This window comes from Netta rufina (genome assembly GCF_964035555.1).
Source record: "Netta rufina genome assembly, chromosome: 3".
Taxonomy (NCBI): domain Eukaryota; kingdom Metazoa; phylum Chordata; class Aves; order Anseriformes; family Anatidae; genus Netta; species Netta rufina.
In genome coordinates, this window is record NC_140125.1 from 95,837,676 (window position 1) to 95,862,905 (window position 25,230).

Sequence of the window (25,230 nt, forward strand, 5' to 3'; positions counted from 1 at the left end):
GATAGTAACTACCTTAGATCACAGTCAACACCTCATCACTTCCTTGTGGTCAGATTTGAACTTATATTAGAGATGCCCACTAGTGCCATTTAAAAATAAATTTAAAAATTGTACTTTAAATATTTCATTTCTTTAGAGCTGTGATGATGCTTGAAGAGCAAAATTTCCCAGCCCCTCAAATGCTACCTAGGTTTGGTTTACAATGGGAACAGAAATAGGGAAGGGTTTTGATGTGCAGAAGAGCAAGCTCGAACTGCAATACAGCAGAAAAGACAGTGCTTCAAGGGCATCATGCCTATCAGCAAAGGATGGAAACACAGACTTAACTGTAAATCTGGTAGTCTTGCAGAAAATGACAGAGGGAAAGGTTTAGTGAAATTAAATACTCATTAATACCCAGGAAAAGGAATCAATCCAGAAACAATTTCCAGTGTATACGGTGTTTCACTTGCGAGTAGCCTGGAAAGTTGGCTGACACACTGAGTGCTGAAGATGACAAAATACAACCTGCTGCTTCTGAGACATGTTAAAGCATGAACAGTATTGCGTTTGCCCCCAGTTTCTGCCACCCAAACCACCACAAGCACGGGCGTGCACAGAAAGCCTCGACGAAGGCCTGCTGCCCCACGACCGACCGAGGGGCCAGGTTTCATCCCAAACGGGCCACGTTTTATCCCAAACACCCTGCACAGCCCCACGATCCCTCCCAGCAGCCCTGTCCCTTCCCTTGGCCCTGCGGAAAGCACGCAGAGCTCAGGCTGGGCTCCACTTCCTCAGGCTGCGCACACTCCCGAGGGGGTTCAGGTGCCCCCACGCTTGCTCCCCGCCGCCTCCCCCGCGGGGTCCCCGTGTTTCCCCAGCGGTTCCCTCCCCGCAACGCCGGGCAGCCACGGCCCCGGCCGAGCTCCTCAGGTGAGGAGAGGCCGATGGTGGCGGCTGGCGGCCGGCAGAGGCGGCGGTTGCCGCAGCGGCCGCGGGTGGGGGCGCGGCGGGGGTGCGGGCTCCCGCCCTCCGCCATTCGCAGGCGCCGCTGCTCGGGGCCGGGCGGCTGCCGGCTGCGGTTGACCTTGCGGCCGGCCGCCCCGCCATGGGCACGGTGCCGTCGGCGCTGAAGCACTGCCTCAGCTACCAGCATCTCCTCAAGGAGCAGCCGTGGATCGGGGAGCCGGTCCCCCCGCCGCAGCCAGGGCAGGTACCGCCCCGAGCCTAGGGGTGGGTGAAGGGGTGGGAGGGGGGCGGCCGGGGGCGGCGCGGCGGCCGCCAGGGGGAGGCAGGGGAGCGGCTGCAGCGCGCGGCCGGGCGGGGGTCGCCGCCCCTCGCTGGGGGAGCCAGGGATAGGGGTGAGGAGGTGTTAATGGAAAGCCACTCGTGTGCGTGTCCCCTCTGCCCCCCTTATAACCCCATGTGGGACAAGCGGCTGTGAGCAGCTGTGACATTGTGGGGTGAGCAAAATGTCGGCGTGCCGCGCTATGGTCATCACTGCCCCGAGCTCGTGTTTCTGAAGTTCGAGTCAAGTCGAGCATCCTGCAGAGCCCCCGAGCTGCTGCCAGCACCCCGGGGCCCCTAAAGTGTGTCCCATAGTGAAGGGGAGCCCCTCTGCTGGAGCACCTCCTGCCCTCCTTCTGCACTGACCTTGGGGTCTGCAAGGCTGCTGCCAAAAGGCAGAGCCGGAGCCACCAACGCCTCCAGAACAATTTTACCCTCTCATGGCCTGCTGAGCTCCTGGTAGTGGTGGGCTTGTGGAGGGAGAGTAGAGGTGGGGGCTCGCCATCCTGCATCGCTTCTGAGTGGGTGTGGGGAGTGGTGGAGGTACTTGGGGGGTGGAAAAGGACATGGGATGAGGAAGCACCTAGGCAGATGGCCAAGCAAACGCCATAGGGTATGACTCTGCTCATCATAGCTTTGGAAGGGAAGAAATGAAGGAAAGGGAAAGCCAGCTGTAGTGGAAGAGGCTGGATAAATCTAGAAAGATGTTGAGGGAAGATGTCAATATGAAGTACTCAAAGTAGGAAATTTTGAACATGATGTTATCTTTGCTATGGCAACCCATGTATTGATAAACCATATTGTGCCTGATCATTCATTTCAAGTCTAACCCCAGTAATCAGTAACTAATCCAAACAATAAAAAGCAGACCTAGAACAAAATTGCGTTAAGAATCGTGTAAAATGCATTTGTTGTTCATTGCATCTTTCTTCTGTTTTCCACATGCTTCAGATATACCTGGAACATACCTTCCATTTTTCTCCACCATCTGGAACTGACATGAAAATACTAGGTAGCAACATAACTTTAGAGGTGGGAAGATCATGCCAAATACAGTATTCTCAGTGACATGAAAGCTAGCAACACTCCATTATAATTTTGCTTCAGATGATCTGGGTTGATATCTCACAGCTACTCATGTGAAATACCCAAAGCAATGCTTATGGGAGATGTAGCTAGAAACTTTGCCAAGGCATAAAAAATACTGTTGTAAGCACAGGACTTCATGTAGGTAAGCTCCATACAACTTCCAGCTATTACAATTCCATGAATATTTCACTTTAAAACATAGGGTTGCTTGGAGAGCAAAGTTACTGAAAAGAAGTAAAAATAAAAAGGTAATTGGGCTAAAGGCTAAATAGACAGTAAGCAGAATTTACCAATATCTGTTAATGGAATTTACTATCATCCATTTCACTTACATTTAAAATATTCCATATTGTGTAGATAAGCTATCACACACTTGACTTAGTCAATGGGACACGACATTCTTGTTGCTGTGCATTATTCCGTGTTTTTCATTTCTTAATCTTGTTTTCTTCAGAAAAAAAATGCTATCATACATTTTATACAAGAGAATCATAGTTTTGATTCATTTTCTTAGTGTTACGGTGTAAATGTTTTTGTTAATAGGTAAGTTTTACTAAGAGCAGTGATAGCTGCTAACACTGTTGAGAACGCTTTTAAGCAACTTCGAATACTCTGCTACATGAGAGTTTGTTAAACACTTGGATTTATATCAGAACTGCAAAAATGGTCAAGGATCTACTTAGAAATGAGGTGGCATTGGATTTTTTTGCAACATTATGGATATTTCCACAGTGATCAAGATTGTTACTGGCAGTGACTCATGGCACTTGAATGGAATTTGTAATGTGCTTTGTGTTCTCATTTGTACAAAAAGCTTGGGCTGAACAGTGAGGAGGAAGGCTGGTGGCTGTTCATCTGCTGCTGCTGGTTGCCCTCTACCGTAGTGGAAGCCTTGTGGCAAGAAGGAGAAATGCTCTGAGAGCAACCAATGTTGGTCTCATCCCACAGATGTAATATTTTATTTTCGCATAGCTTAAAATGGAATTTTAATGCATTGGGAATATGCTGAGGACACAGCATAAGGACACAGCAGGGAAGAACTGGATGGCTGAAGAAGTGGTGTAAAAGACTGGGATGAAACTCAGGACAACAAAATGTTTAGATATTTTGAGACCAATAACCCAAACTTCTGCTTTTAGCTATAAACCATGAGATTATCAGTTAGAAGTGACTGAAGAACAGAAGAAGCATGGAATACTAACACATCATGGGAGGACTGTGAGCTGCCAATGCAATACAGCTGTTAAAAAAACAAATGAAATCCTAGGATATATCAGATAAGGTATTTCCAATCAAACAGGGAAATGTTAATGCCATTGCAGAAGACTGTTTCTGAGGCTTGTTCAATTTTGGTTAGTCATGATGAAGAAACTGACTTCCAGCTGGAGCAGCTTAGGTCTTGCACCAATGGAATGGTCAGGAAAATGGAGATGCAATGCTAAATGACTTTGGTTTGTTTGATATCTACTGTTAACACCTAGGGGATGGGCAGGCAGGGAGACAAGAGGGAAGAGCTGCTTAAAGTAGAGGAATATGCTGCTACACACACAACTGCATACTTTGCTTGCATATTAAACACAGTTAAAATTCTGAAGAAATTCTTAAAAGCTAAAGAATCAAGTAGGGGCATACTGTAATAACTTCCTTACCAAAGTAACAGGGTGAAAGACCTTTATAATGTAGGCATAGAAATAGGGTTATATAGAGTCACAGAATATCTGAGTTGGAAGGGACCTGCAAGAATCAAGTCCAGCTCCTTGGTCCCCAGAGAATCACCCAAAAAATCAGACCATGTGTCTGAGAGTGTTGTCCAAATGCTTCTTGTTCTGGCTCAATGACGTGCAGCTGCCCTGAGGAGCCTATTCCAGTGCCTGACCACCCTCTCGGTAGTCTGTCTCTAATACAGTGCTACTGCAATTTATACAAAATTATACACATATAAAAAAAAAACAACAGTCCTCTTTTAGGCCATCCAAGTCATACTTACACGCATATGCTGCCCGTAAAGTTAATGTGTGGACAGCTGTGTGTTTTACACATCACAGCCACGACAGCAATGATGTGATGTCCATAGTAGCAAAAGTGTGTAGATTCCCAAGAGAGTTTAAAGCTTATATAACAAGGACTATAGGAATAAACATTTAAATGATTTTTGAAATAGAAGCAATTACAAGTCCATTTTTTTATTGCATCACATGGCTTACAGTACTTTGGAAAAATAGGATTTGTTAAGGTCACAATGTCAACTTCAGTGTGAATATTCATCTTCTGTCACTTTGAATCAGAGCATCCTACTCTACTCTGAAAGCTTATATTATTAGCTATTATAGCTTATATTATTAGCTTATATTATTAGCTATATCCAAATATAGCTAAATAATAGGCATCTTTCTATGGGACAGGTTTGTTTTAATGTGCCACTGGCTAGGTGTACTGAAAGGTGTGGTGTATTAGGAGTGTATTAGGATTTATCTGCTTTGGTGAGAGTTGCCTATATCTACTAAATGCAAAGCAAAAATGACTGAAAAATAAATTTCTGATCTGTTGCTCTGCTGGATGTGGTTGTGACTCTAGGATGCATAGATCTATCTAAATGATGCTGATGTGGACTACATGATTCCATAGGATTTTTGTCACAGATTTAGGCTGTTATATAGGATGCAATACACAGAATTATTAATAGTTCAGTATGTTATCACTGGAAAGCACAGTGTACATTACTGTCAATTTTTGTAACTACAGAGGATCATAAACTCTTTGCACCAAACATATATAAATATGTATAACAATGGACAAAAGCTGAGGTCCTCTAAATTAGATACCTATCTTCTGTTTTAGTGCCTAGCTCACAATTATTTTTAATTGCCAAAGTATTTGTATTGATCCAGACCTAAAATATTCTATGATGCAGATCATAGAATCATAGAATGGTTTGGGTTGGAAGGGACCTTAAAGATCATTCAGTTCCAACCCCCCTGCCATGGACGGGGACACCTCCCACCAGGTTGTTTAAAGCCTCATCCAGCCTGGCCTTGAATACCTCCAGGAATGGAACGTTCTCTCATCTCCTCACTGCCCCACAATGTTGGATCAAGAGGTAGATGGAATTGTCTTACTTTTGCAGTTTTAATGTGGCAGTTTGGATTTTGGAATATACAATCACGTTTTTAACCATATGGTAAAAACCTCTCAAATTTACTTTTAAAGTAATTCAAGAATAACGTGATGAAAACCACAAGCCATTCAGCAAGCTGATATGTATTTGTCTTTACTACTTTTTGTGTTCAACAGTTGATTTTTGATTGAAATTACAGCATAAAAAATGAGGTGTCTGGTATTATGCTACCTGCATAAAAGGCATGTCTGTTTTACTGGAATCTTTAAGCTATGCCTCCAACCGACTGATTTGAAACATACTACATTTTGTGTTCTTTTTATCACCATGCAATTATGTATTCCAGGAACAAATTCACATTTGCAGGTTCTTCTTAAATAACTACTTATGTTATTTTAATTTTTTTATTTAGCTTATTTAGTTTAAGAATTACAAAAATTTTCTGTCAATGATATTGCAAACATTATGACAAATACAGTATACAATAATTTCATCGTAATTTACTTTCAGTTTGTTTCAATATGTTGAAAATTGCATAGTAAGTGTATTTTCAAGTGTGAAAAAAGAAACTAGAGGTCCTGACCTTTATATTGCAGAATTCTTGTTGCCTGATTTTTTAGAAGGATGACATCTTTTAAACATACTTAAAGAATTCTATATAGAGAAGGCATATTAATTGCAAAGGGCAAATATCTTGCATTCTTTTTTGTTCTTCTCTCTCTTTGTGCTTTTACCCACTGTTCTTACCTCTTTCTGTGTTTTCATATAGAACTTCCAAGGTATTCTGACTTAATGTTGTCTTTCATGTACTTTAAATAACGGATCACTAAAAGACTTGGAAATTCCAAATTTCCATCCCTGCAGATTCCTGCACGTGTAGAGACCTTGTCAATACAGATCTATCAATAGACAGATCTTTTTTCTTGAGTAATACATCCCAAGAATGAGACTTTTTTGCCTTGTTGCAGATTCCCATGCATCCAAAGCATCATTTACTAGCTTTGTGTTGTTAAGATACAAAGCATACAATGCTGTTCAAGCAATAAATATAAATACAAGAATAAAGTAAAAATGATTACTAAAAATAGAGAACAATTTGGAGTTGAATTATCAACTATAAAGTACATATCAGAATGCTATATCATTTGTTGATGACTTTTGAGATGGTAAATAATATCTGACATGCTGACACATGCTGACACATGCTAACACTACATGTAAATAAAAAGCACAACACATTCCCACTGAATTTAACAGGAGTAGAGAGAGTTCAGTACTGAATTCTTTCAAAAATTTCCTTTGAAGACAAGAGGAATTTCCCCTTTAGAAGACAAAGGTGGTAGACTCACCTCGATTTCTTTTTTTTTCAGATATTCTTCATGCTGCAGTATAACAGCTCAAGAATATTGGTGGGTGAAGAGTGGAAAATCTGAAAAGGCTAAGTAGTCAGTTAGCTAAACTTGCCAAACAGGATGTTAGACATTAAAAGGGTGATAATAAAGGGTAGGTTTGACCCAAGCAGGGTCACTGACTTTTATTTTTCTTTGTGCCATTGGATCGTCAATAGTGGAAAGATAACAGAAACCTTTTAGTTGATACAGATTTGTGCTGTATGGGGATTATTATGTGGATTTAGAACTTCATAATGCAGCTGGAATTGTTGTAAAGGATTTTACAGATCTTGCTCTGCAAATTTGGGAATTAAAAAAATACACAGGAAATTTCTACTCAGCCCCAACATCTGTTTTTTGGTGAGATCCTGTTTTTGACTTGTCCCACCTCCACCTCCTTCAAAGACTACATATGGGCACAGTGATGTTCATTTCCTCACTTGCCAGCTCAAGGAGAGAGATTAATTTCAGACACCCCTTGTGTCAAGTCATCATTCTAAAATTCATACAACTTGAGATCATTCTTCTTAATTCATTTTCTACTTGCCTTGGCTGGGGATGAGTCTAAGTGACTTGCCTAAGCTCAAGAAGATTCAAATTTAATTCCTACTGAAATAAGTGGGAATGTAATCATTAGCTCAGGTTTTAATCTTAGTAACACTTTAATTTACAAGCTGTGACTCTTCTCGTTTCATAGTTACTCTAGTTTGGGTAAGAAAATCTCACAAGCCGCCTTATCAGACTACTTATAAGAACTAACAGTTGGTCATAGAAGCTTTTCTAAAGCAAAATATTAACTGTTCCTAACTAATCAGATTTTGAATCTTTGAAATGTTTGATGAGGTGACTAATAAATATCAGTAACAGTAGTCTCTTTGGTGGCTTGGATCAACAAATTGTTTTTTCTCCCTTAGAGTTGGCTTAAAGGTGGAATGCAGTTACATTTATTTGCTTTCAGTTTTAATGCTTTTTTGATGTTTCAGAGGAAGAAGGTTGCAGCGTCTGGAATGAAAGATTGACTTGTTTATGAAAGTGTGTGCTTGAATTGAAGTTTCCATGTGAATATCATGCAGTGAGAAACTGGTGCAGTGGAGGTAGTGTCCAGAGACAAAGCTGAAATAAGTTTTGTCACCCTCTGCACTTTCACAGCATAAATATTTGAGGTATTTAACCAAGGTGATGATTCTCTGAAATTTTAGGAATTAAAGGTTATTGATATCCTTTGATGTGTGTCAAATGTGGAAGGAGTTATGTTAAAAGAAACTCCGGGGGACTTCAGAGAAGTAGTTATTTAATACTTCAGGCTGTGTTGAATTCTCTTCTATTGTTTAGCTCCCTCATTCATTTAACAAAGATGAACTATTTTCTTTAACGTTCTTCTTTTCCCCCACATGTATATTTAAAAAGATACATGAAGTATGAAAAAGAAAATGTGTATTAAAGATGGTGTGTGGTATTGTGAACTTGCTGGGGAATGTGTACCACAATGTGTGCCAGTACAGATCACAATGCATATGTGGACCTTGATGCACTCACTACACAATCAAGGCCCACGCACTCAATTATTTGTGAAAAGTAAGGCTCATCAACTAACTGATCTTCAGAAAATGCTGGAACAGAAAGATACTACTTTTAAGAATGAGAAAGAAAAGCTGCCAGACACAAATTTATAGGGGAAGGTTCCCTTTGGCTATCGAAGCCATCTATCTTCTATCACATGGAAGAACTCAGCAGGATATTGAACTCTTAGAAAAGTTGCTTTATTGCCTGATTTGGAATTTCTGAGATAAGAGCATGTAATATGAAACCTGTAGCTCCATGATCAAAATCAGGCTTTCAAACTGTGCTAAATACCAGTAAAGCTAATGCAGCATTTTAGCTTTTCAGCAAAGGAGAAATATTTTATGGCTGCTGTATTAGTGGTATACACTTGTATAGACCTCATGGGGCAGAAATGTCAAAGCAGTGTGCAAACTTGAAAACTAAGCAGTGGAGTTGAGATAAATGTTTTTTTAAAAGGATATAAGTTGTAATGAACAAAGAGTTTTTTAAATTTGAGTTTATGAATCAGATACAGACTTATTTTTTTTGACTTTCTGATCGTTTAATCAATCTCTCACTCCAGAGAAGTCAGAAAACTGATAAATGAATGATTTATATTTCAGGACAATGCTTTCAGGGATAATTTTAGGAGTTGCTTCTTTAAACACAGGGTTTTAGAGTTGCAAGTAACCAACTTTCCAGACTTTCACTGGGTTAAACATAATAGACAGTGAAGACTTTGATTATTATTTGGAACAAAACTAGAATGTGAAGAAGAAGCTGCAGGTGATAAGAAAATTATACTTTCTAAAAAAAAAAAAAATTATTACAAGCAAAACTTGCTAAATGTTGCATTGGTGAAAAGCTGTGCTGGGTAGACATTTCTTCTCTGCCTGTTTTTTTTCTTTTTTTTCTTTTTTTTTTTTTTTTTTTTGTCCACAGATGTTAGCTGTTTTGTATGGGAATAAAGGTGTTAGTTTATGAGTTTCTTGGAAAAAAAAAAAAGTTTAAAGGCTCTGAATGCATGAGATGTGGACTGAAGCGCCAGAGGACATTGGTGGAATGTTAGGTGAAACCCATAGGGAAATAATTCAACAGCAGCATCTGGAAAGGAACTGTATGTGGCTTTAGGGTTTACTTTTAATGCAAGTAGTTAAGATGAGATTAAATAGAGGTGTTAGTATGTGAGAAATGGGGGAGCAAGCTAAGTGATGAAGGTATATCATGTGGAACACTGGGATTAAGAGAAAGATTTAACTGAATCCATAGCTGATCACAGCTGAATTTTTAAAAGCTTGGAAACATAATTGGAGTTGAACTATATGTTGGCTTCATATAAAGCAAAACAGCTTACATGAAGAATTTATTGGGAAAGACAAGAGAGAGGATAGGCGAGCTGCTTGACCCTTTCGCCTGAATGGTATGAAGAAGATGGAAAGTTTAGCTACTAAGCCAGCTGGCTGTTGGCTACATGGAGAGGAATATACTGGTGACTGAGAATTGTCTCCCTATCATTTTTTTTTTTATTTAGTTGCCTAAGCATAGTTGTCTACTGCTGTTTGAGCTGCCTCGGCGTAACTGAGATAGCTCAGAGGTTTGACAGATATTGACCAGGGTTTAGGGGAGACCCATGCCCTCTGTAGTTTCAGCTGGAAGTCAAGTGGGATGCATCTCAACTGGTAAATGCAATTAACCAACTGAACTGGGCTCAGCTGTTATGTCATATTCTTTTGGCCATTGCTGACAGTACTGAGAAATGGATTATCTCAGCTGGCCATGCTTCCTCGATGCTCCATAATATCTTATGTGTACTCCACCTTCTCAAACAGGCCACAGGTGGTGTCCTACGTGCCTTGTTTCAGGAACCTTAAGACAGTACATGTTAGTTAAATTTATTAAAATCCGTAGCACACCTGTAGGCATCCGTGTGTAGATATCTTGCTCACATGTCTTAAGTTCCAATTCATTTATACCACTAAGGACATGCGAGGACATTTTGGGCTTAGTCAGTGGTACTGCTGGATTGCCATTTTTACCCTAATTATTATTATCTTATCACCAGAGTTTAGAACAATCCTTTGGTCAAGATTAGTAGTGTCATAGTAAAAAGAAAGTACAGCTAATGATGACAAAATATATTTGTAAAAGTTTTTACAGTTGTTTAACACTAACCTACTGGTCTTGTTATCAGTTTTACAGCTATGACAACCATTATTCTTTCAAAATAGTCTGAAGGGATATGATCCCATACTGTTTTTCTCTTTGTCATAGTTTCTCCTGTACCAGTCCAGTCTCTTCTGCTCCCCTATTTTCAGGTTTACATGATTTAGAACATGTTAAAACCTTACTGCATTATTATTTCATGAAACAAAGCAGAAATTTAACAAGTTCAGAGAAAGCCTCAAATATGCCTATTTTTACTGTGACATACCATTATAATATGTGTACTTTGTAATAAGCTTATAAAAATGATAAAATATTAAAATATTTATTTAAAAGTAAGGCAGTGTCTGTCTTTTTCTGATTTTTAAATAAGGAAATTTTTCAGTACCTTTAACTGTTATCAGTTAAATGGGCAGAAATTGATATTTTTAAAATATGCTTATATTTTACTGATTCTGCTGCAAAAATGGAACATTTTTATAACATTCAGAATGGTGTAGCATTCAAGATACTATAATTTCCTTCCTACTATTGGGAAATTATTATGGTAACACTTTACAGATAACATATAACAGATGTTATTTTTCTAAAGAGCTTTATAAATTTCAAATTCTCCTGAAGTACGAGTTACCAACCATGGCTAAATAAATAACCATTAAACTACTGTCATTTTTATCAGTGCCTTTTGGGGAGAAAGCTACGGAAAAAGTAGTGGTGGGCCAGCTGTACTTGAATTAAAAATTTCCTTGATCTTTTAGGCATTGGCTTTGGACACAGAAGGTGATTTTGATGACAATAATAATTGAGGATAGTTGATTTACTTCCAACTTTTTACTTGAGTTCTTAAGGATCTATGTATAATTCACTTTTATTGACAATGAGGTATTCAAAGAGCATATCTGATAGGGTGGATGGGCTGGCTTGTCACCGTACTCATTTTTTCTTCATTGATATCCCGAAGCATTATAAGGGCAAATTACTTTCACATGTTAGTCTTGTAAGGATGATCATGCCTCTGCTTTTTCAATGTGTGTGGAAAAACACCACTCTTTCAGCCTTCTAGAATTCTGTCTTCAGTCTTGCCTGTAAAACACCATACACACCATAATACTATTACCATAAATAATAGTAAAGGAAAGTGTGGGAGGTTTTGGCTCCAGTGTCATCAGTGTGCTGTTGATCTCAGTTCTCTGTATCCTTTTCATCCAACCCAGATGGCAAAGTATAATAGCTTTTCCAGACTTTGACCAAGATAGGGATGTGGATGAAAGTGAGTTGGCTGCAAATCAACTTGGTTAATGGAGAAATGCTGCTTGTTAGCCAAGGGAAGCATTTAGGGAAATAGAAAAAGGTAATGTATACACCATGCCCTGAAAATACATTTTTAATTTTTTGCTGCAGTGACCAGCAGTGTTGGGATCTTTAAGAACAGAGGCTGATAGTATTATTTATTATTTATGATTCCATTATAATGCAAGTTTATCTGTTGTCTATGCCTCTGCTACTATCTGACTCTAGTAAAACACTCCCTTCATCATTATTTTGCAAGTTATACAAAGTCAGGCATCTGTGTGACTACAGCACGTCTGTCTACTTTTAGGTTGCATGAACTGTTAGCTGTGATTGACACATATTCAAACCTCTGTGATAACACATGCTCTCCATTTGTAGAAAACAGCAACAATTCATTTTTCTTTTTTTTTTTCTTTCTTTCTTTCTTTCTTTTTTTTTTTTTTTTTATAAAATGACAATCCAAGTTGTCAGTGATAATTCAGTGATAACTCATCTGGGAGACTGTTACTTGACAGACACAGTCTAATTTTTTTTGTTGTGTCATGTTATGAAGAATTTTATGTAATATACATGCATCGTGAGTATTAGAGAAGGGTTTTCAAAGACTTTGAACAGGTTTGGGGCTTGATTTTTATCCTCCTGAGTATCTGTCCTGTAATGCTACTACTTTTTTCATAGCATCCAACACTGTGGATGCCCCATCCCTGGAGGTGTTCAAGACCAGGTTGGATGAGGCCTGGAGCAACCAGATCTAGTGGGTGGCATCCCTGCCCATGGTGGTGTGTGTGTGTGTGTGCGTAGAATTTGGTGATCTTTAAGGTCCCTTCCAAACTAAGCCAAATTCTATGATTCAGCGTTATGGCAGGGAATGGGATGTGGTTTGCAGTTGCTCTTAGAACTAGCTGCTGCATATGCTAGACACAGAGTACACAGTTTCTGAAATTTCATATTTTCAGGGCTGTCAGAGCAGCAGCTTCAGTAGGCTGCATCTCCCTGTGGAATTTTATGATCCACTGAAGCTTGCATTCAGCAAACCTTAAGCCACGACCACCAGAAACACTTGTGTGCCCCTCTGCTGACATGTTGTCAATGGCTATCCTTGGAACAACAGCAATAATGTAACATTACTGTCGTGATTTAATCACAATTTAAAATAAGGAGCTTTATGCAGTTCAAGTGTTCACATTCTTACCTTCTCTTACCAAGCCAGGGATCTGTAACTGTCTTCACATCATGATCATTTTAATACATATTTTCCAGTATACTTTCACTGGCTTTTTTTAAACTCCTTCAGAAATCAAATTATGTGAAGAAAGGTAAGATTCTAAAACAGTAAAATACATAAATTGATAATAAATCTTGAATGTTTATATGCCTATATGTCCACTTAATATTTATTTATTATATTTGAAGTAATACTAGCAGTTGCATTTTAGGTAGTAATCATCTTTAAGTATGTTTCTTCATAAGTGTTTACATTTTGAATAGGTGGTCTTAATAGGTTTTGCTCTTTACCATTATGTAAGTTAGCAAATGTAGCTTTTATTAGTTTTCTGTCCAGCACAGCCATTACTATGTACCTGAGACATAACCACCAGTTAAATCGTATTCTTTAATTTCGCTGTACCTGGCTTTGCATGGTTTTGGGGGTTGGAAGCAATATATGGAAAGTTTTAAAGCAACGACTTCATCGGACCTGAATCCAAATAATTTTAGCAATTCATTTTTTTATGTACTGCTACTGCAAAAAACATGAGCCCAGTGTAGTAGTTCAGCGTACCTCTTCAAATTTGGAAGGAATACAGTTACATTCTCTGTTTGCTTCAAATAATGAGAAGAAAATTCAGTTTTTGAAGAAACTGAGATGGTCATAACACAACAGAGGATAATTTTGTTGCAAGATCAGTGTGGTAGCCCATGCAATTTTTTTAACTAACAGAAGTAGTTTCAGAATACATTCCAAATGCACAATATGACAGAAGAAACAATGAGGTGACTTTAAGCCTGTTTATTACTTCTGAACTTGGCACTTCCTCACAAGAGGGGAAAATGAGAAATAGCCTAAGAAAGAATGTCAGTTTAATCTTTGATGTAGTATGAAGAGTATGACAGAAAAGAACTTTCCACCTTTTGTGTATTAAAAAATGCATTAATAAATTAGAACTTATTCTTACGTTTTTACAATAAATGTGTAAGTAGACACTGCCAAATAGTATCCAAATGTATGACAAGACTTTCAATCAAACAAGAAGGAAGAAGTCAGGGTTTTCATTTGTGTATTCATAGTTCAAGTCAAGTTCACTTGAATTAGTGGGCAATGTATTTGTTGGAGGCAGCTGCAGGTTTAGTTTGCATCTCTTAGTGGCTAAACACATCCAGTGAAAGCAAAAGGGCAACTCCAAATCATGGAAAACAATATACAGCAGGTGCTTCGCACAAAGTATGTGAGGGTTGACCTTTTCTGGTCTAGCACAAATGAAAATAGTCTGAGAGGTGAGGAATTCCCTTCTCTTATTCCCTCTGTTTGACTCCTGCAAACAGAGATTATCTTGATTTATTAACACTGTAGCTCTTTTGGAAAATATGCTATTTTGTGTTTGGCCTGAAAGAAATGTCCTTTCATACAGAAAGGAGTTGCTTATTTATTTGATCTGCTAATATGCGAGATCTCTTGTTACATTTTGCTAAGAGCTAGGAGATAGCATGCTGGGAAATCGGCTTGCACTCTTATTAATACTCTGGTGATTCTCCTAGCAGAAAGTTCTTTAATGCAACTGAGAGTTGTGCCTCAGTTTTCTCTTCTGTGAGTATGGTTGTTTTTGTGTGTCACATGGAGCTCTTTTACTGTTGGAAGTTTGCTGTATTTTTCATGTAAGAGGCCTCTGCTTTTACATAGAGCCTAGTTTGTTGCTTGGACAGAACACTGTCCTTTGGGATGACTCTCATAGCATCTGATAGCTGTAGTCTCCAGTGGGTAAGGTGATGATGCAGCAGGCTCAGGGAGAGTTAATGCACAAACACTACTTTAAAGGAATAGCTCACAACTGCTGCTACCCTAATCTGGAGCATATGACCTCCATAAGTAGAGCTTCTTGCAGTGACGGTCATGAACACTTGCTAACCTTTCTGTTTAGGTGCAATTGAGAGAAAGGGGCAAAGAGAGGAAGAAACACGTCGCATTCTGCTCCCAGCATGTGATCACATGGAGTAAAAAAAGTTCTCAAAGCAGCGAGGTCCAGCAGCTCACTAAAGGAGGGGAGCTGAGGGTGGCCATTGTGCTGACAAGGCAGTGGGGTCACCAACCAGACAGGGCCCAGCCCCACAGTAGCAAAGTGAGATGAGCAGGGAAGACCCTGAGATGGTGTCGTGGTTCCGCTCGAGTGGGCAGCCGAGCTCCACCACAGCCGCTCTCTCACTCCCCCTTCTCAAAGAGGAATGGGGAGAAAATATGTGAAAAGGGCTCAAGGATTGAGATAAGGACTAGAAAATCACGCAATAATTATTGTAACGGGCAAAACAGACTCGGCATAAGGAGATAGTAAGATTTATTGCCTACAACTAACAAGCAAGAGAAGTGAGAAAACAAAGGAAAAAAAAAACAAAAGCACCTTCCCCCCATCCACCCTCTTCCACCTCCTCCCCCCGAGCGGCGCAGGGGAACAGGGGAATGGGGGTTATGGTCAGTCTACAGCACTTCTTCTCTGCCGCTCCTTCTCGGTCACTCTCGTCCCCTGTGCTGTGGGGTCCCACCCACGGGATGCAGTCCTTGATGAACTGATCCGGCGTGGGCTTCCCACAGGCAGCAGCTCTTTCAGAACTGCTCCAGATATGGGTCCGTACCACGGGGTCCATCCCTCAGGAGAAAACTGCTCCAACCTGGCTCCCCTACAGGCAGCAGCTCCTGCCAGGTCACCTGCTCCTGCGTGGGCTCCTCTCCACAGGCTACGGGTCCGGCCCGGAATCTGCTCCGGCAGGGGTCTTCCACAGGTGGCAGCCTCCGTCGGTACAGGGCCACCTGCTCCACCGTGGACTCCTCCACGGGCTGCAGCGTGGAACCCTGCTCCACCGTGGTACTCCATGGGCTGCAGGGGGACATCCTGCTTCACCATGGTCCTCACCACAGGCCGCAGGGGACTTCTGCTCCGGCGCCTGGAGCACCTCTCCCCCTCCCTCTACACTGACCTTGGCACCTGCAGGCTGTTTCTCACTCCCGGCTGCTGTGTGGCGCAGCGTTTTTTCCCTGTCTTAAATATGCTCTCACAGAGGCGCAAAACAACATCGCTTATTGGCTCAGATCTGGAAAACAATGGGGCCCTTCCCAAACATGGGGCAGCTTCTAGATCTTTCTCACAGAAACCACCCCTATGGCCCCCTGCTACCAAAACCTTGCCACGTAAACCCACTACAGATGGTAACTAGGTTCAACCAGGAGTCCAGATCATTGGGCAAGTTTGTGGTGATGAGAGAAGTCCCAAGTTTCAGCTGCAGGCGCAAGTCAGTGAGTCAGGGTCAGGATTAGGTCCCGTGATGGTAATCAGGGTCAGCCACACAGCCCAGTGACCACTGCGCAGGTCAGTAGTGATGACAGAAGTCTAAGATAAAGCTGGAAAGTTAGTCCATGTAGGTCAAGGTCTGGATCAGCGAGAATGGTATGTTTACAGAAGAGTTAACTTCAAAACAAGAGGCAAGAGTTCAGTTGAACTCAGCTTCTAATGAGTAACTTCAGCAGAAGAATAGAAACCATGCCAGTTGCTCCAAAGAGATGCTCAGAAACAGGAATTAGAATCCTCATTTGGACTGATGATGCTTAAATATCTGTATGCTACATGTTTCATTTCATATACCTGGAAGACTGGTGGTGTGTGAGGTCTCACAGAAATAGAGAGTGGTTGAGGTTGGAAGGGACCTTTGGAGGTCATCTGGTCCAGACCCTCTACTCAAGGAGAGCGGCGTACTGAGGACTGTGTCCAGCTTCTGAAGATCTCCAAGGTGGGAGACTATAACCTCTCTGGGCAACCTGTGCTAGTGCTTGGTCACCGTCACAGTAAAAAAGCGTTTTGTGATGTTCAGATGTGACAGTTAACTTTATGTGCATTGCTTCTCATCCTGTCAATAGGCACTGCTGGAATGATCTTCATCTTCCTTTAGGTATTTATATACATCTCACTTGCTGAGAATATTTTGGATGGAAATGATCTGTTACAAGGAGTAATGTTACTTCCTCTCTTCTAAGTTTTTGACTGTATTCTGAATTTTCAGTGAGGAAGAGTTAAGAGGCAGAGATGAAATGCAGCAGCCGGTTAGGTTAGGAACCATGTCAGCAAAGAAGGGTGAAAACCTAATTTACAGTGAGGAAGAGAATACATTGCCTGCTGAGCTCTTGTAGGAGTTCAAAAGAAGCTTCTCCAAGTTTTCTTGATAACTCATTAGATGATGTATAGTTATTTGAGGCAGATGTCTGCTTGAAATTAAGACACCTGAATTAAGACATATGTTGGTGTCTACAGCAGCTGGAGTTCCTGTGACAGCCAGTGGAGATCTGGGACAGGACTCAGCTGCCTAAACAGCTGCCTAGTGCCACTCTACACCTAGAGTATGTGGGACATCCTTATGGGACCTGGATATCTGTAGTAAAATGTGCAGGAGACGTATTCCTTCTAGAATGGCACTCAGTCTCTGAGTGGTTATAGAAACCTGGAAATAGAGACTGTCAGCCACTAGAAGTCAACTACAGGATGAACTGAATCATTTTTTATCTCCATCAACTGTATTAAATAAAGCTTGTTCAACTACAGTGGGAATTTAGACATCTGGCATGCCTTTAGACATCCACATGGAAGCAACAATTCAGAAGCCCAGTTCAATTGCCATTTCAGGTGCTCTGCAGTGTATAGACATCTTGACAGGTTTGGAACGGGACCTTACTAAGTGGGTGAAATGTGCCCTTTCTGAACCGCATATGGAGGCCAGAACACTTAAGTTGTCAAGAATGACTCTAGGTACATGTATGTAGACAACATGAGTAAGCTGAGGTTTCTTAAGCTTGACATGAATACTGCTCTTCAACTTTGACTTGCGTAGCTTCCTGTCCTGTCCTGTCCTGTCCTGTCCTGTCCTATCCTATCCTATCCTATCCTATCCTATCCTATCCTATCCTATCCTATCCTATCCTATCCTATCCTATCCTATCCCTTTCAGAAATCCTTTAGGATAGGATAGTAATAAATAGATTATGTTTTTCTTTTTTAAATTTGTGACCATATGTCCATGAGTAGTGTAGTTAGTGTGACTTGAACTTTCTAGTTTTCTATGAGAATAGTATTCTTAACAGTGCAACATTTTTCATGAACTCCACAGCATTCCCTGTTAATGTCATTTGTTATCTTTTGAACTGTCAGTTCTTGAAAATTCTGCTCACTTGATAGAATTATTTTTATGAAAGATTAATTATCTAAACAAAAGGATTTTTTTTAAATATTATTTGTTAGTTAATATTATCTGCATTTAATTACCTTCTATTAACTATTACAGTCCTCTTTATAAATCAGATTAAATCAAAGAACTGGCCTCTCCGACAGCATGAGCATTTCTAGTTTGACTGAATTCCCCTGTGTTTAAAATCACATTTCTTTTGTTCTTGTATGAATGACTTGTATTTAGTTGTAAGTAGCCTTGCAACAATGTAATAAGTGTACTAGCAGATTATATTAGAATTTCATAATCAGTGGAAATGGCAGTCGAAATGTTAAAGCTATTACTTTGCAATAGTGAATTCCCGGTCAATTCAGATAAGTTGCTGATACATCTAAATCACTGCTCTTTCATGAGCTCTCACAAGCCCTCTAATAAAAGTTATAAGCACATTCAAATTACATTTGAAGAGGTGGGCTAATGTAGGCCATAGGTAAGCTTACTACCCAGTACAAGACAGACATGGACATGCTGCATGGGGTGCAGCAAAAGGCCATGGAGATAATTAACAGATAGGAGCATCTGTCATATGAGGAGAGGTTGAAAGAGCTGCAATTGTTTAGCCTGGAGAAAAGAAGGCTCAGGGTGGTCTTATCAATGTGTATTAACTACCCGATGGGGTGAAGTCAGGCTCTGCTCTGTGATGGGACAGGAGGCAGTGGGCACAAATTGAAGTGTAATGAATTCCATTTAAGAATCAGAAAAATGTTCTATTCTATGAAGGTGGTCAAATGCCATGTTGCCCCGGGAAGTGGTGGACTCTCTATCCTTGGAGATAGTCAAGAGCTGGCTGGACATAGTCATGGGCAACCAGCTTCAGTTGACACTGCTCTTATTGGTGCAGGGCGTGTGTGTTGTTGGTTGGATTGGACTACACGATATATAGAGGACCCCTCTGTCCTCAACAATTTTTTGATTTGCTCCAGATAAGTTAACTCTACATACAACTCTGCTTAACAGAATGAAATTCTGTAATGAATTACTTGGATTTTGTATTTTGCTGCTCTTCAGTTGATTGAATTCTTTACTGAAGAAGGCAGCCCAGAACTATTTCTATTCATTAAGTGGCATACTGCTGTTTTTTCTCCAACATCCCTAGGATTAGGTATATAATTTCATTTTTTTTTTTTTGAAAGCATGTTATTGACTCATTTAGTTTGCTATCCAGTTTAATATCCTAATATTTCTTTATGGAATGGTTTAGTCAGGTTCCGTTGATCTTCTATATTTCCTAAGTATCACTTATTTTTTGGTCAAAATTGTCAAACTGGAGAAATAAACATGATAGAATTTGTAAAGGACAGACATAAAATGATTCTTTTAATTAGCCAATATTAGGTATGATAATGATATCCAAAATGTCATGTCATGTATTGCTTTTAGTACATTGTATTTGAGCAGGAGGGTTGGACTGGGTGACATCCAGAGATCCCTTCCAACCTCAACAATTCTGTGATTCTGTATTTATTTCTCCAGTATGTGAATGGAAATTGGACTTCTAGTCTTGTTGTCTAAACCATTTGTAACTGCTTTGCCGGATATCTCTGTTCTGTCATTCAATTTGTGAGTACTCAATAATATCAAAAGAACAGTTTACTTACTGTAAGTTTCTCACGGGTCCATGATTATTTTTGCTAGTTATAGCCTCCTTCAAGCTACTGATCTTCCAGTGCTTGAGTCAGCAGTGTAGGGTAGATGTTCTAGGATGGATCCTCTGTTTATCTTTGCTGAGGGTTATTCACCAGGTGTGTCCCACTGTTTTCTGAATATCTGTATATATTCTTTATATCTCATGGGTGAATCTCCTCCCCTTTTCCCCTAGTTAACTTAGGAATGAATATCTTTTATATGTCTTCCTGTAGTGTGAACTATGTAAATAAGTTTCTGTAATATCGCTTCAATCATTATTTGATTTGTAGTAAGATTTTTATTTCTTCCTGTTTATTTCCTCAGTGTCTTGTAAAGTTTAGAAGATTGACCATTGTTTTCTTTGTTCTTCTTCCAGCAATTGTACTTCTTATCTCAGAGCCTTTTCCCAGTTTTGGGGTATTTTTCCATGTCTCTGCATATGATGACATGTATAGATGGAGTTATGATGATGCCTCCCTGCTGATTCTTGTTTAAAAGCACTCTCCTGGGCATTTTTTTTTTATTTTTATTTTTTTCTTCTCCAAAATGGACCTACCTTTGCTCAGTTGTCCTCTGTGGCAGAACACCACCTTGTGGAAAAGAAAAGCAGAGCTTTATCTTTGCTTGGTTAGAAAGACGGGAAAGAACCAAACCTCCAGATTAGTCATCCTTATTTTTGGGTCGTTTTGGTTTTGATCAGCTCTGGATGATATCTGCCAGTACTATTAATTGCCATATAGATGAGCTGCGTGGAATGAAAGTCAGAAGGCTGAACGAACCTCAGTGCCTTTACTAGAAGTTCTGAAGCAGTTACAGGGCTTAAAAAGTGTGTTTATTTAATTTGATTACATTTATGGTTATGTAAAGAAGATTATACTGCTCTAATTAAGGGTTACTAGGATTTCTATTTATAACTCAGGGAAAATGTTTCCATACAGAAATTTGGCATACAGTGTCCCAAGCTGAATAGTATGGCTTTCCTTTTCCTATTTCTTTTTTTTTCTCTCTCTCTTTTTTTTTTTTTTTTTTTTTTTTTAAGACTCTGGCTGCATTTTGTTTTGAGGGAGGCATTTTTTGTGGTTTTATATGCTTTTTGTTCTCCCTTGGCAAGGCTAGATACATGGAAAAAACAAATTTTCCAGGCTCTTAGTCTTTTATGTCAACTATTTCCTTTTTGATATTTCAAACATTGTACTTTGGTAGTCATTACTTTTTAACAGAGCCAGTATATGATTCAATAAACAGTCACCTCTAAGTATCTGCCATAACTACTTTTTATACTTCATTACATGAGAATACTTCATTTAATATAATTAAGTATTATTTTTCTAAAACCAAACTGATTTGCCTGACATGTTTGGTGTTTAACAAATACTTGTATATTTCTATAGGGTTCACTTTTTTTTTTTTTTTGGATTCTTTTCATATACAAAAACTGTTTAATGCCTTGCTTGAATGTATCAAAGTTTTCTGTCTCCTTGTTGGTTCTGAAAATCCTTCTCTTCTACCCGTGGGGATGGTGCACATTTAAAGCCCTCCAGTTAGAGTTAAGGGGACTCAGTGCCTCAATTCAGGAAGCTCAAGTCCTGGTTAAGGTCTAATGTCATCCAGATAGTAAACCCAAAGTGTTTAAACTCTGAATAAGCTCTTAAAGACTTCAGTCTGTTCTGTGGATTTGATGTTTGCCTTGTGAATGCAGATGGCATTGAGCCTGGCACAGAAAGTGATCGGTGGCTCCTGTCACTTCTTCAGCTATGTTTTAAGGTACGTCCAAACATTCTATGACACTGATCAGAAGACTTAGCAAGAAAGCAAGGAGTCTCCTTTCCTGAGACCATTGACAAGTGTGTAACTCCAGCTTCTTGGAAGAATGTCCTAAAGACTTGGTTACTGAGTACTCACAGGACAGGTGAGACAAAGGTGAAGAGGTACTCCTTTCCTCCTCTGATTCAGCTTGGGCCACAGAGCGTGAAAAATGCTAGAGTCACTTAGTAGAAGATGGAGCATGTAGTCATTTAGTCCCTGATATATTTCTGAGTTTTATCCAATGATTATGTACTGTAAAATGCATAAATACGACACAGGGGATTTATTCGAAGTATTTGCATCTCTTTTACTCACTTGTTTTCTGAGCTTCAATAATACAGCACAAGAGAAATGATTAGTTAAGCAGAGGAGGATGATGGGAAGAGGAATTGTGAAATGAGTAAGAAGCTGGCTGATGAGGAAATAAATGAGAATGTTGAAAGCAGATTTATCAGACTGAAGGGACATTGCTGGTCGAGATCCTCAGATCTTTTTGTTGAAAGTTTTTCTTCAATAAAACCAAACCAAATTTATTGAAACAATACATCTTTGTGTTTAAATAAGGTGATTGCGTTAGTCCAAATGTTTTAATTGTGAAATATCAGAGTAGATCTACTGATGTCAGAAAGATGGGAGACATTGTCAGTAATGTACTGGATGCCACACAGGAGGAAATGAGTGACCTTGAAGAAAGGAGCAGTAGAGTACAGTAGATTAAATCAGATTAAATTGAATGCAAAACAAGGCTTTTCTGGATGAAGAGCCAAGACTCTAAGCCATTAATTCTTCAGCTTGAAAAGTGTAAGGGTTTGTCTGTAGTGGATTTGCATTATGCCGCAGGCCCTTATGAGAGTCATCCTGTACATCCTTGTCAGTGTCATGGTCACCAACAGTGAATTTTAATTGGGACTGACTAGTGAGCAGGAAGGCTACAGAGAAAGTCAGGGGATAAGAGCCCATGGCTGGAAGAGATTAAACGTGTGTAATATCACAGATGGAAAATAAAAATCAATACTTGACTGCCTTTCTGCAATGCCTGTTCACACTGTTCTCTGTGAAATCCAAGGACTGCAGATCTCCCCTTAACTGGCCATGTGAAAGGCTACGACACTTGATACAGCTGTATGTGCTGTTCTGGGAAGACAGGTACAGCTCTTCAATTTCAACAGAAGTTTTACCACAGTAGGAACTGAATAGGATTTACAGGATTTGGCTTAAGAATCGAACAATTTTGCCACTGAAGTTTTATGGATATTTTTCATGCTCTAAATTAAGCTTTGGTTCACATAATCTATTTTAGCTCCTTTTTTTTTTTTTTTTTTTTCCTTTTTTTTTTCTTCTTTTTGCCAGTCACAGCTTTATTCATAGCAAGGCTGTGGCATTTGTCTTGTAACAAGAAGGATCTGATAATCATGAAATAAGCCAGATTTATGCCTTTAAATCTGAAGCTGTGCCATATTTGCGAAAATAACTTGGGAAAGAAAAAAAAAAAAAAGAGAAACAATATGCAGCAGATGTGAAGGTTTTACCTTCACATTTTAGTAGGTTTATACTGTCAGTGAGTGTGGGCTTAGCACAGCCTGACAAAGTTTTAACTTACCAGATGTTCCACGTGATCAAATAGATACTATGCAGCTGTTTCCCATTCTTTTTACTGCGCTCAGATAAATATACAGTAAATGCTCTGAAATATGTTTATTGTATTTTGGCCAGTATTTTGTCTGTTACTGTAGAGAGAGAGCTTCCTTTAATGCACGGGCACTGAGAATGCAGGGAAAAAACAAGGTGCTCTAGAAGTTTGGTGTAGATGACTCACTTTCCATTGCTGTGAGGAGAAATTAGCAGTCACTTGGTAGAAACTACACTGGTGATACTAATAAGGAAGGGATGAAAAACATGTTTTAAAAGTTGTGAGATTAGCGGTCATATTTACGCATGGCAGAAGCGACTTCTGCAGGCCGTGCCTGGTCTCTGTGCAAGCTCTGACTGCTGCATGCAGGAGTTGTCCCCTGGAGCTGACAGTTTCATGGCTCCAGTGGAATTTAGCTGCCACGGAAGGTAAAGGTTGTAGAGGGAGCAGCAGTCTCACAAGTAGCTAGCACTAATCCCATCAAGGGCTTTAACACTGGAATGAAGATGCTGGGTTGGATTTTGTATTCGGTGCAAAACAGAAAACAGGGCACCTCCAGAGCTCCTGATGGAGAAGAATGCTTCTGCGTTCTTCATCCTGTCTGTTCACCTGGGAGCTGGCTCTGTGGCCAAAGTTAGCCATCGAATTTGTTTTTAAAGGCGCACAGCTTTTGGGGGTCAACCTAAGCAACTGCTCTGAACTGTTGCAGGTCCTACAGGCCCAGGTTATGTTAACTACCACACCTGTCAATTTGATTGAATAACAGAGCAGCTAAATAATAAAAAAGGAAGTTTCATTTCCCTTCACCTGCTTTTTTGATCTAGTTTCTCGTTCCTCCCCCTCCAGCTCCCCATGCTCTCCTTAGCCCGTTGACCTTACTGCTGCCTTCTTTCTCTCCTTTCACCATCAGCCTCCTGCCTTTTCAGATCTGCTCTTAAACCTGGAAAATTTTTCTTGTCTACCAGGGGCCTTCCTTGTTCTCCTTTAAATCTTTCTTTAAAACCTTCATCTTCCAGTGGAGGAATTACTTTCATCTTTCATTAATAATCTCTTCAACATTTCTTGTCTTCTCTGCCCTGTTCCTTTCAGATTTATAGCCTAGTCTTGCAAACGTTTACACAGAAGTAACTGTTCAGTTAAATTGAGAACATTCAGGTAGAAGCTTGGAGGATGGGATCATTTGTTTGGAAGCTTTTTGAAATGGGAATATTTCTCACTCTGTAAAACACGGTGTTCATTTATGGTTTTATGTACATTTTTATAATAAACATTTGTAGCCTCCGAGGAGCAGTGGAACGTATGTGCAGATAACTTCTGCTTTATATTCCCTAATTCAAGGTGTGGACTATATTCTCACAGAGTTTGAAAGGCAGTGAGCAAACTTACTGTTGACAGTATGACTTTATACCCTGAATAATATAAGAACCATGAAAGAGGACAAGTACAAGCTGTGCCTTTTATTTTAAAGATCTTCATTGTTTAGTGTTTCAGTATCGATTTGTGTTTCAGGAATCCCAAACATCTGGACTGCCTGAGTACATAAAGATTGTAGAAGTTGGGCCAAGGGATGGATTACAAAATGAAAAGGTAATTTTTCTCTTTTAGTGTGTGTGTGTTTTGACATGGATATCAGTGTCATTTTCATTGTGTAAAATACGTACATCCTGCTAATCACCATTTTTTCCATTTTGTACAGTAAGTATATTTGCATATATTAATAACTGTCTTGCATGTTAGAATAAGATATTATTACTGTTTAGCCAGATGTTAAATCATATCACTTCTTGCTAAACTTGGTTAACTAGGCTTTCTGTTACTCAGCCACCATTTTTTCT

At 39.8% G+C, this 25,230-nt stretch overlaps 1 protein-coding gene across 1 annotated transcript in view; it reads left to right on the top strand.

The window, feature by feature from the left end:
• Window positions 1-1,087: 1,087 nt before the first annotated feature.
• The window catches only part of HMGCLL1 (3-hydroxy-3-methylglutaryl-CoA lyase like 1), a gene marked incomplete at both ends in the record, with an annotated part of 78,689 nt that continues 54,546 nt past the window's right edge, over window positions 1,088-25,230 (top strand). Inside the window, 2 exons of the mRNA XM_084285281.1 lie at window positions 1,088-1,192; window positions 24,905-24,982. Coding sequence (XP_084141407.1) covers window positions 1,088-1,192; window positions 24,905-24,982 — 183 coding nt within the window. The remainder of the gene's footprint in view (window positions 1,193-24,904; window positions 24,983-25,230) is intronic.